At 46.0% G+C, this 13,303-nt stretch overlaps 1 protein-coding gene across 2 annotated transcripts in view; it reads left to right on the forward strand.

Annotated features, from left to right (window-relative positions):
- The window catches only part of LOC135541445 (plexin-A1-like), a 402,887-nt gene that overhangs the window by 64,684 nt on the left and 324,900 nt on the right, over positions 1-13,303 (forward strand). For both annotated transcript variants that reach the window (XM_064967699.1, XM_064967700.1), the window contains exon 2: positions 5,631-7,037. In XM_064967699.1, the coding sequence (XP_064823771.1) occupies positions 5,856-7,037 (1,182 nt within the window). In that variant the 5' untranslated portion in view covers positions 5,631-5,855. The remainder of the gene's footprint in view (positions 1-5,630; positions 7,038-13,303) is intronic.

The following is a 13,303-nucleotide window of genomic DNA, read 5'->3' on the forward strand; positions in this document are numbered from 1 at the left end:
TCTTATCACGGCCAGATGTGATGCAGCCTGGATTCGAACCAGGTACTGCAGTGACGCCTCTTGCTTTGAGATGTCGTGTCTTAGACCACTGTGTCACTCGGGAGCCCAAGTGGCGCGTTGTTGGAAAGGGCCCATAAGTAAGTATTTGACTCTTAGTCTACACCTGTTGTTTACGAGGCATGTGACAAATACATTTTATTTTATTTGGCGTAGGTGAGAGAGAGCACAGAGCGGGTTGAGGGAGAGAACTGATTTTATACATTCTGTTTGATTATGTTGCCCCCTCTTCATGTTCTTCTCAGGGACTACACACACTCGCACGCTGCATTTTAATGGTGAACTTTTTGGTTTGGAAAAAGTCACATTTCCCCCATTAAATCTTCCTCATATGTACACACACACATACCACCCCTCCCCCGCTAACCCAAGCTCACTCATTAACCACTGTTAATCCAAATAAACTGAAACAAAAGGTTTTAAGTGACCCCCCCAGTCCCATCCATTCCGACTGGACCCACACTGAAGCCCGTTGGGACAACAATCGATGGGTCATTCTGATATAAAAACCAATCAATCTTGAAAAGCCCGAAAGGAAAAGGTTCACGGTACTGTTTTTGCATTTTGAATGTGATTACAGCGCGGGCCTAGGTGTCTCTGTAGATTCTCAGCTGACAGGTTAAAAGGTTCACGGTACTGTTTTTGCATTTTGAATGTGATTACAGCGCGGGCCTAGGTGTCTCTGTAGATTCTCAGCTGACAGGTTAAAAGGTTCACGGTACTGTTTTTGCGTTTTGAATGTGATTACAGCGCGGGCCTAGATGTCTCTGTAGATTCTCAACTGACAGGTTAAAAGGTTCACGGTACTGTTTTTGCATTTTGAATGTGATTACAGCGCGGGCCTAGATGTCTCTGTAGATTCTCAACTGACAGGTTAAAAGGTTCACGGTACTGTTTTTGCATTTTGAATGTGATTACAGCGCGGGCCTAGATGTCTCTGTAGATTCTCAACTGACAGGTTAAAAGGTTCACGGTACTGTTTTTGCGTTTTGAATGTGATTACAGCGCGGGCCTAGATGTCTCTGTAGATTCTCAACTGACAGGTTAAAAGGTTCACGGTACTGTTTTTGCGTTTTGAATGTGATTACAGCGCGGGCCTAGATGTCTCTGTAGATTCTCAACTGACAGGTTAAAAGGTTCACGGTACTGTTTTTGCGTTTTGAATGTGATTACAGCGCGGGCCTAGATGTCTCTGTAGATTCTCAACTGACAGGTTAAAAGGTTCACGGTACTGTTTTTGCGTTTTGAATGTGATTACAGCGCGGGCCTAGATGTCTCTGTAGATTCTCAGCTGACAGGTTAAAAGGTTCACGGTACTGTTTTTGCGTTTTGAATGTGATTACACCGCGGGCCTAGATGTCTCTGTAGATTCTCAACTGACAGGTTAAAAGGTTCACGGTACTGTTTCTGCGTTTTGAATGTGATTACACCGCGGGCCTAGATGTCTGTAGATTCTCAACTGACAGGTTAAAAGGTTCACGGTACTGTTTTTGCGTTTTGAATGTGATTACACCGCGGGCCTAGATGTCTCTGTAGATTCTCAACTGACAGGTTAAAAGGTTCACGGTACTGTTTTTGTGTTTTGAATGTGATTACACCGCGGGCCTAGATGTCTCTGTAGATTCTCAACTGACAGGTTAAAAGGTGAAACGTGCTGAAGCCCCAAATGATTGACATGTTATCCTGATCTTCCCACGATATAGCGTTCAGCCTGGTTTTACAGCCATTTTCTGAACAGGTAAAAGGAAGAGAGGGAAATTTGAAAAACGAGAGAGGAAATCTGTACTGACCTGGTCATAGTGGCAGATTCTTTATTGTGGAGGGATTGACAATTTCCTCATCTGTCAATAATTCCATAGGGATTTGGGAGAATTGTGTCCATTCCCAACCTGCTCTCTCCTCTCCCATCTAAAGATGACTCTATTGATAGGGTCATAAGCTTAAGCCTGACATGCATTTCAGCCTCCCATCTTATAGAATTAGCCATTGTGAGTGAGCTGACATTGTATTTTGCAATAGCATGCAGTGGACACAGTCTGCCGTGATAGCATTCCCCTTATTACTCTGGGTAGATGACAGGCGGATTAAATGTGTTGCTCTATTTTACGCTCTGTTATGTCAAGTTGGCTGAAAATGAAGAGGAATTACTTTAGAGACAACTTTCTCTCTTTTTCGTTCTCTCACATTTTTGCTCACGGAAATGACAAGAATGAACACACACACACTTTAAATTGACATCTGCTCTTGATGCGCGCAACGTGATTGTAACGCTGAACAATACAATTAAAAAAATACATTGGCTAACTCATCACCTTATTGTGCCTGCTTATGTAGAGGAATCTCTTACACAGGTGAATATTTAAAAAAAAATGTTTTTTTTAGATGCATAGCCATATCTACTAACTGGCTGGGCTGGCACTGTGCATTTGTTAGTTTAGGTATCCCTTTTCGACATGAAGCCGAAAGCCAGGTCTTTATTTAAATTCAGGTGGAGCTGCCTGCCAGCACTTTTCTCTTGTCGTCGCCTCCTCCAGATGCTCTCCTTTTTCTTTTTCTCCATCTCTCTCTGCTTCTCCCTCTCTTCACAGCACATTCATCTTGTCCAGGCTTTCATTTGTTGAAATTTAATGACACAAATCCCCCTGAACCTTGCTGTTACTAGAGCTGCCATGGTTTGCAATTCCATACTGTCTTGTACCGACCTCCACTCACTGTAGATGGAGGAAAGGGGGTGGCAATTGCTGTGTGTTTTAATGGTTCAATTTTGGTTTGTAAAAAGGCACATTTTCCCCCTGAATCTTCCTCCAATGTGTACACACACACACACACACACACACACACACACACACACACACACACACACACACACACACACACACACACACACACACACATTGGTAAACTGACCGTAGTTCCTCCATGCATCCTTGGGGAGTGATTGACAGATAGGCCAATCACTCTCCAGAGGAAAACCGAAGATAAGGGAAGGAAGAAATAACATTCCTCATTCTCCCTCCCCTCCTTCTGTTTGATTTTCTCTATCTCTCATGCTTTTGTCCCCTCCTCCCTCCCTACTGTTTCTCATCTTTCCCAATTCAGTTCAGTCATAAAATACCCCTACGCCGACACTTTCATAGTCAAGGTGAAATTGAGCCGGGCCTCTGAGAGTTGCTGCGCACAATTTGGCATAATCAGCATTTACAAGAGAACTAATGTCCCGGTATCGTCGGAACTTAATTGGCCTGTCAAGCAGCGCTGAGGCGAGCCAGCTCAAAGCTCTCTGCCATCATTGTCACTGGAGGACACCCAAAAGAAAGGGAAAAAAGTCCTTGTCCATTACTTCCACTCCCCCGTCAATCAATCCCCCTGCCCGTTCCTCCTCTCTCCATATTGTGTCTCCTGGATCTTCTGTGCCATGGGAATCCAACTCTTGGGGCATTGTGATAACATATGAAACAGGATTCATTTAAATTAATGTATGGAAGCCGAGTGAGTGCTGGCACATGTCACATGTCACATATGAGCGTCTCTTCATTTGGAAGCATTAGAGAATATGATGAATTGGGGGGAGGGTGGAATTAGGGCTAAGTGCCGCTAAATCCAGTCAATCCCACTCCCACACCGGGAATAGCAAAGTGGGCCTTGGAACATCAACTCAGAATATTTGGCCTACTTCGGTTTGGATGGGAAGCAGATAATTACCATCTGACTGCTGGGAGTGGATGACTGAGTTGGGTTGGCTGGAGTGTAGGGTTGGGTTGGCTGGAGTGTAGGGTTGGGTTGGCTGGAGTGTAGGGTTGGGTTGGCTGGAGTGTAGGGTTGGGTTGGCTGGAGTGCAGGACTGAGTTGGGTTGGCTGGAGTGTAGGGTTGGGTTGGCTGGAGTGTAGGGTTGGGTTGGCTGGAGTGTAGGGTTGGGTTGGCTGGAGTGGAGGACTGGGTTGGGTTGGCTGGAGTGGAGGACTGGGTTGGGTTGGCTGGAGTGGAGGACTGGGTTGGGTTGGCTGGAATGAATGGTTGGGTTGGCTGGAGTGGAGGACTGGGTTGGGTTGGCTGGAATGGAGGGTTGGGTTGGCTGGAATGGAGGGTTGGGTTGGGTTGGCTGGAGTGGAGGGTTGGGTTGGCTGGAGTGGAGGACTGGGTTTGGTTGGCTGGGGTGGAGGACTGGGTTTGGTTGGCTGGAGTGGAGGACTGGGTTTGGTTGGCTGGAGTGGAGGACTGTGTTGGGTTGGCTGGAGTGGAGGACTGGGTTGCGTTGGCTGGAGTGGAGGACTGGGTTGCGTTGGCTGGAGTGGAGGACTGGGTTGGGTTGGCTGGAGTGGAGGACTGGGTTGGGTTGGCTGGAGTGGAGGACTGGGTTTGGTTGGCTGGAGTGGAGGACTGGGTTGGGTTGGAGGACTGGGTTGGAGGTTGGGTTGGCTGGAGTGGAGGACTGGGTTGCGTTGGCTGGAGTGGAGGACTGGGTTGCGTTGGCTGGAGTGGAGGACTGGGTTGGGTTGGCTGGAGTGGAGGACTGGGTTGGGTTGGCTGGAGTGGAGGACTGGGTTGGGTTGGCTGGAGTGGAGGACTGGGTTGGGTTGGCTGGAGTGGAGGGTTGGATTGGATGACTGGGTTGGGTGGGCGAGCAATACCTTGGCTGGAGTGGAAAACTGGTTTTGCATTATTGGAGCCGCAACAACAGACGACGACAACAACTGCAATTTATATCTCTGGGATGTGTGTGGTATACGTGTCTCAAATCTATATCCATCTCATTCATTCATTTTCTTCTAGCTTATATTGTACTCTAAATCCTGATTGCAGCATAAGGGTGCTGAATCATCATTGTTTTTACTCTACCTCCCTCAGGGTAGCAAACATGTTTTGGCAATCAGAGAGCTGCAGATCTGCCACAGATTAAAAGCGAACCATGCCTCGATGCTATTGACAGAACAAGGCCCTAATTGGGAGAAGGGGATGCTGGGTAGCCTCCTGATACCGCATACAGCAACCAACACACTGGGAGGCCTGGGAGGGAGCAGACCTGGATACAACTTGCAGGGTTTCAATAGAAAAAAAAAAGTTTTATAGTCGCATGCACTGGATAATTGTAGTAAAATTTGTTGTTTTACAGGGTTAAGTGCCTTGCCTTGGGGACATCAACGGATGTTTTACATTGTCTGCGCCGGTATTCGAACCAGGGACCTTTCAGTGACTGGCCCAATGGTCTAACCACTCTAGGCTTGCTGCTGTCTGTATGGCGCCCCCTCTGGCAATTTTCTAAGCAGACCATCTCCGATCCTTCACGATACTGTTGAACTTATGAAATATTAATGGCAGGATGTTGTGTGTCTTAAACTCATTGCCGTGTGACTCATTATTGTACTGTGCATTTTGTAATCCTCCTGTGACTCTCGCTAGCTATCTTCCTTCATGATGCATTCACGGATATCACTTTGCATCATTAATCTGGGGTGGTTGAATAACTTTTGTCTAAATTTAGCAGTGCATCTCATCTGCTTATCGGCTCTCCGGCTGATGCATAATCAATAGGAAATATTCCATTGCGACTCATAATGTGTTTTATTTCTTGCAGGGCTCTCACCCGTGCTGCTGTGGATGATGCTCTGGATGAACACTCAGAACACAGAGAGAAAGACGCTGGATAAATAGGAGCTTTCCCCCTCTTACCCTCGGCCCATCCAGCCTCCTTCCAGGGGAATATAAGCTAGGACATAAACAGATCCGGACTAGGTGCCGAAGTGAACCCACCCACCTTCCCCATCCCTTCCCCCAGACTTGTCTCCTGCAACCCCCAGATATGTGGCCCCTATTGAGGTCACTCGTTGCTCCTCGCCTGGGGAACCTGCTCCTTCTGGGGGTGCTGGTCCTCTTGACAGTCCCGTCCTTGACCAGAGGTCAACCCCAGCCCTTCAAATCCTTCTCCCCACCAGACTGGGGGCTGACACACCTGGCCATCCACAACAAGACGGGTGAGGTTTACGTTGGCACGGTCAACTGGATCTTCAAGCTCTCTAGCAACCTTACCAAGCTACGGAGCCACATGACTGGCCCCGTGGCGGATAACGAGAAGTGCTATCCCCCGCCCAGCGTCCAGTCGTGCCCCCACGACCTTGCCCAGACCAACAACGTCAACAAGTTGCTTCTCATCGACTATGCCCAGAATCGACTCATCGCCTGTGGGAGCACCTCCCAGGGAATCTGTCAGTTCCTCAGGCTGGACGACCTGTTCAAACTGGGTGAGCCGCACCACCGTAAGGAGCACTACCTGTCCAGCGTGACCGAGTCTGGCACCATGTCTGGGGTCATCATCACATCCCAGCACAGCCCCGCCAGCAAGCTCTTCATCGGCACACCCATTGACGGCAAGTCCGAGTACTTCCCCACGCTCTCCAGCCGCAAGCTGATGTCCAACGAGGAGAACGCTGACATGTTCAGCTTTGTCTATCAGGATGAGTTTGTCTCCTCGCAGCTCAAGATCCCTTCGGACACTCTCAGCAAATTCCCTGCATTTGACATCTACTATATCTACGGCTTCAGCAGCGAACATTTTGTCTACTACCTGACCATGCAGCTGGACACTCAGCTCACTTCGCCTGACGCCTCTGGCGAACAGTTCTTCACATCTAAGATTGTCCGCCTCTGTGTGGACGACTCAAAGTTCTACTCGTACGTGGAGTTCCCCATCGGCTGCACCAAGGATGGGGTGGAGTATCGTCTTGTCCAAGACGCCTACCTCAGCCGTCCCGGCAAGCAGTTGGCTGACTCCTTAGGAATTTCCGAAGACGAGGACATCCTGTTCACTGTGTTCTCGCAGGGCCAGAAGAACCGGGCCAAGCCGCCCAAGGAGTCAGCCCTGTGCCTGTTCACACTGCGCTGCATCAAGGAGAAGATCAAGGAGCGCATCCAGTCCTGCTACCGGGGAGAGGGGAAGCTCTCACTACCCTGGCTGCTCAACAAGGAACTGGCCTGCATCAACTCAGTGAGTCCTGTGGCCTTCTTAACGCTACTGATCTCGATCTGATTCAGTTCTGCTATGCCTGCATCACAACTCAGTGAGGCCTGTGGCCCTCTGAATACATTTACATTTGAGTCATTTTGCATAAGCTCTTATCCAGGGCAACATACAGTTAGTGCATTCATCTTAAGATAGCTAGGTGGGACAACCACATATCACAGGCGTAGCAAGTATATTTTTTTAAGAAGTTATCAGCAAAGTTAGTGGTAGTAGTGGTAGGAAAAGACAAACAATATTGATCATCATCTGATTCTCTGATTCAATTCTGCTATGCCCCACGAATTCGGTCATCTTTGATTCCTATTATGTATTTTCATACAGTATTGAACATAAGGCCTAAGCTCTGTAATGGCACACCTTGTGGTTAGACAAGGGCAAGGCATACTGTAATCTCACTGAACATCTGTCAAACTTGAAGAGACCGTAGTTTCAGCCGAATTAAATTTTATTTGTCACATGCGCCTTATACAACAGGTGTCGACCTTACCATGAAATGCTAATTTACAAGCCCTCAACAATGCAGTTCAAGAAATAGTTAATAGAAAATATTAACTAAGTGAACTAAAGTCAATTTAAAATAAGTTAAGCAATAAAATTAGATAACAATAACGAGGCTATATACAGGGAATACCAAGTAAATGTGCTGTGGTACAAGAAGGTTGAGGTTGTTGGTACATGTAGGTAGAGGTAAAGTGACTATGCATAGATAGTAAACAGCAAGTAGCAGCAGTTTAAAAACAAAGGAGGGGGGTCAATGTAAATAGTCCAGGTGGCATTTGATTAATTGTTCAGCAGCCCAGACTTGGCTCTCCTGTACCACTTGCTGTGCGGTAGCAGTGAAAATAGTCTATGAATCAAAATCAAATCAAATCAAATTTTATTTGTCACATACACATGGACCTTGGTTTGAGTCCTATAATGATAATACTACTAGCTTATAACAGTAATAGACATAGACTGTTCTCTCTGATTTCACACGGTAAGCAGTACAGGTGCATCAAGCCTGACACCAACATGCTCCTGAACAGCTTCTAACAGAATGGCTATCTGAGTTGACCCTTGTATTTTATTTATAGTCTTTATGCACACTCACAGGACTCTACACACTCCTGCACACTGACACGCCAACACACTCAAATCAAATCAAATTTTATTTGTCACATACACATGGTTAGTAGATGTTAATGCGAGTGTAGCGAAATGCTTGTGCTTCTAGTTCCGACAATGCAATAATAACCAACAAGTAATCTAACTAACAATTCCAAAACTACTGTCTTATACACACAAGTGTAAGGGGATAAAGAATATGTACATAAAGATATGTGAATGAGTGATGGTAAAGAGCAGCATAGGCAAGATACAGTAGATGGTATCGAGTACAGTATATACATATGAGATGAGTATGTAAACAAAGTGGCATAGTTAAAGTGGCTAGTGATACAAGTATTACATAAAGATGCAGTAGATTATATAGTGTACAGTATATACGTATACATATGAGATGAATAATGTAGGGTATGTAAACATTATATTAAGTAGCATTGTTTAAAGTGGCTAGTGATATATTTTCCATTTCCCATTATTAAAGTGGCTGGAGTTGAGTCAGTGTGTTGGCAGCAGCCACTCAATGTTAGTGGTGGCTGTTTAACAGTCTGATGGCCTTTAGATAGAAGCTGTTTTTCAGTCTCTCGGTCCCAGCTTTGATGCACCTGTACTGACCTCGCCTTCTGGATGATAGCGGGGTGAACAGGCAGTGGCTCGGGTGGTTGTTGTCCTTGATGATCTTTATGGCCTTCATGTAACATCGGGTGGTGTAGGTGTCCTGGAGGGCAGGTAGTTTGCCCCCGGTGATGCGTTGTGCAGACCTCACTACCCTCTGGAGAGCCTTACGGTTGTGGGCGGAGCAGTTGCCGTACCAGGCGTTGATACAGCCCGCCAGGATGCTCTCGATTGTGCATCTGTAGAAGTTTGTGAGTGCTTTTGGTGACAAGCCGAATTTCTTCAGCCTCCTGAGGTTGAAGAGGCGCTGCTGCGCCTTCTTCACGATGCTGTCTGTGTGAGTGGACCAATTCAGTTTGTCTGTGATGTGTATGCCGAGGAACTTAAAACTTACTACCCTCTCCACTACTGTTCCATCGATGTGGATAGGGGGTGTTCCCTCTGCTGTTTCCTGAAGTCCACAATCATCTCCTTAGTTTTGTTGACATTGAGTGTGAGGTTATGACTTGGGTGACTGGAGTCTTAGACAATTTTGTGGGCCTTCCTCTAACACCGCCTAGTATATAGGTCTTGGATGGTAGGAAGCTAGGCCCCAGTGGTATTTTGGGCCATACGCACTACCCTCTGTAGCGCCTTACAGTCAAATGCCTAGCAGTTTCCATACCAGCCAGTGATGCAACCGGTCAGGATGCCCTCTGGTGCAGCTGTATAACTTTTTAAGGATCTGGGGACCCATGCCAAATATTTTCAAGGGGGGGGGTGTTGTGCCTTCACAACTTTCTTGGTATGTTTGGACCATGATAGATTGTTGGTGATGTGGAGGCCAAGGAATCTCTCGACACACTCCACTACTGCCGCGTCAATGTTAATGGTGGCCTGTTCGGCCCTCGTTTTCCTCTAGTTCACGATCTCTCCTTTGTCTTGCTCACGTAGAGGGAGAGGTTGTTGCCCTGGCACCACATTGCAGGGAGTACAGGAGGGAACTAAGCACGCACCCCTGTGGTGCCCCGGTGTTGAGGATCAGCGTGGCAGATGTGTTGTTGCCTACCATGGCTACCGACTTGAGTGCTATGGGTTGGTTATCATTTAGGCAGGTTTCCTTCGCATTCTTGGGCACAGGGACTATGGTGGTCTGCTTGAAACATGTGGGTATTACAGACTCGGTCAGGGAGAAGTTGAAAATATCATTGAAGACACTTGCCAGTTGGTCCGCGCATTGTCTGAGTACATGCCCTGGTAGTCCGTTTGGCCCCACGGCCTTGTGATTGTTGACCTGTTTATAGGTCTTTCTCACATCTGCTACAGATAGCATGATCACACTGTGGTCCGGAACGGCTGGTGCTCTCGTACATGCTTCAGTGTTGCATGTCTTGAAGCGAGCATAAAAGGCATTTAGCTTGTCTGGTAGGCTTGTGTCACTGGGCAGTTCGTGGCTGGGTTTTCCTTTTATAGTCCGAAATAGTTTGAAAGCCCTGCCACATCTGACAAGCATCTGAGCTGGTGTAGTTGGATTCAATCTTATTCCTGTATTGACGCTTTGCCTGTTTGATGGTTTGTCTGAAGGCATAGCAGAATTTCTTATAAGCGTCAGGATTAGTGTCCTGCTCCTTGAAAGCGGCATCTCTAGCCTTTAGCTCGGTGCGGCTGATGCCTGTAATCCATGGCTTCTGGTTGGGATATGTACGTACGGTCACTGTGTGGATGACGTTATCAATGCACTTATTGATGAAACCGGTGACTGAGATGATATACCATTGGATATCACCTCAGTCCTGGCAATGCCATTGGATGAGTCACGGAACATATACCACTCTGTGCTAGCAAAAAGTCCTGTAGCGTACCATCTGCGAGTTCTGACCAATTCCATATTGAGAGAGTAACTCGTACTTCCTACTTTAGTTTTTGCTTTTAAGCAGGAATCAGGAGGATAGAGTTATGGTCAGATTTGCCAACTGGAGGGAGAGCTTTGTATGCGTCTCTGTGTGTGGCGTAAAGGTAAAGGTCAAGTTTTTTTTCCTCTGGTTGCACGTGACATGCTGGTAGAAATAAGGTAAAACAGATTTAAGTTTGCCAGCTTTAAAGTCCCTGGACACTAGGAGCGCCACTTCTGAATGAGCATTTTCTTATTTGCTTATGGTCTTACAAAACTTGTTGAGTGCGGTCTTTGTGCCTGTATGGGTTTGTGGCGGTAAATAGATGGCTACGAATAATATAGTTGAACTCTCTTGGTAGAAAATATGGTCTACAGCTTATCATGAGGTACTCTACATTAGGCATGCCATATCTCGAGACTTCTTTAATATTAGACATCATGCACCAGCTGTTATTGACAAATGGACACACAACCTTGCCTCATAGCTGCTCTGTCCTGCCGATGCACAGAAAACCCAGCCAGCTCTATGCTCTTCGTGTCGTTGTTTAGCCACGACTCGGTGAAACATAAGACATCACAGTTTTTAATGTCCCGTTGGTAGGATAGTCTCGACCTTAGATCATCAGGTTTGTTTTCCAGTGATTGCACATTGGCCAATAGAACCGGTGGTAATGGCGATTTACTAACTCGCCTACGAATCCTAACAAGGCACCCCGACCTTCTCCCTCTATTTCTGCCTTTTCTTATTGCAAATGACGGGGATTTGGGCCTCGTCACTGGAGAGCAGTATATCCTTTGCGTCGGACTGATTAAATAAAAAATCTTTGTCCGGTTCGGGGTTAGTAATCCCTGTTCTGATGGTCAGAAACTAAGAAACGGTATCAACAACATTTATGTACAAATTAAGTAACTAACAACGCAAAAACAATACTTTACAAAATAGCACAGTTGGTTAGGAGCCCGTAAAATGGCAGCCATCCCCTCTGGCACCATTCTGGGACAGCCAGACTTCAATTATCATGATTTTGCATCAGATAGATGTTGGCGAAGGGTGCATGCATAGCCCATGCACATATACCCACATAGCTAGTAGTGATGAGGGAGAAAATCTATAGTTACATTTCACAATTGTATTTTGGACAATTTTATATAGATTCTGACTCGATAAAAAAATAGAAATAGAGAAAAAGCTATCTTTTTAAGTAGTGAGCCAACATGTTTTCAGCACTTTTTTTTCTCCATGACTGATTAACATAAAAACATCTCATGATCTCTCTTGTCCCTCTGCAGCAGACATGTAGTGAGAAATATGTTTGGAACATCATCCTATTATCGAATTGCAATGCATATATAATCATGATAATCTCAATACATATCATATCGGCATTTAAGTATGGTGTTAATATCGTATTATGATGTCCCTGGCAATTCAATACATATCGTATCGGCATCGAAATATGGTGATAATGTCGTATCGCGAGGTCCCTGGCCATTCCCAGCCCCAGTATCCTCTAGAGCTTTTGGCAACATACAGTGGGGCAAAAAAGTATTTAGTCATCCACCAATTGTGCAAGTTATCCCACTTAAAAAGATGAGAGGCCTGTAATTTTCATCATAGGTTCACTTCATCTATGACAGACAAAATGAGATAAAAAAAAATCCAGAAAATCACATGGTAGGATTATTAATGAATTTATTTGTAAATTATGGTGGAAAATAAGTATTTGGTCAATAACAAAAGTTTATCTCAATACTTTGTTATATACCCTTTGTTGGCAATGACAGAGGTCAAACGTTTTCTGTAAGTCTTCACACACTGTTTTCACACACTGTTGCTGGTATTTTGGCCCATTCCTCCATGCAGATCTCCTCTAGAGCAGTGATGTTTTGGGGCTGTTGCTGGGCAAGACAGACTTTCAACTCCCTCCAAAGATTTTCTATGGGGTTGAGATCTGGAGACTGGCTAGGCCACTCCAAGACCTTGAAATTCTTCTTACGAAGCCACTCCTTTGTTGCCCGGGCGGTGTGTTTGGGATCATTGTTATGCTGAAAGACCCAGCCACGTTTCATCTTCAATGCCCTTGCTGATGGAAGGAGGTTTTCACTCAAAATCTCACGATACATGGCCCCATTCATTCTTTCCTTTACACGGATCAGTCGTCCTGGTCCCTTTGCAGAAAAACAGCCCCAAAGCATGATGTTTCCACCCCCATGCTTCACAGTTCTTTGGATGCAACTCAGCATTCTTTGTCCTACAAACACAACAAGATGAGTTTTTACCAAAAAGTTATATTTTGGTTTATCTGACCATTTGACATTCTCCCAATCCAATTCTGGATCATCCAAATGCTCTCTAGCAAACTTCAGACGGGCCTGGACATGTGCTGGCTTAAGCAGGGGGACACGTCTGGCACTGCAGGATTTGAGTCCCTGGCGGCGTAGTGTGTTACTGATGGTAGGCTTTGTTACTTTGGTCCCAGCTCTGTGCAGGTCATTCACTAGGTCCCCCCGCGTGGTTCTGAGATTTTTGCTCACCGTTCTTGTGATCATTTTGACCCCACGGGGTGAGATCTTGCGTGGAGCCCCAGATCGAGGGAGATTATCAGTGGTCTTGTATGTCTTTCATTTCCTAATAATT

This window comes from Oncorhynchus masou, chromosome 6 (assembly GCF_036934945.1).
Source record: "Oncorhynchus masou masou isolate Uvic2021 chromosome 6, UVic_Omas_1.1, whole genome shotgun sequence".
Classification (NCBI taxonomy): domain Eukaryota; kingdom Metazoa; phylum Chordata; class Actinopteri; order Salmoniformes; family Salmonidae; genus Oncorhynchus; species Oncorhynchus masou.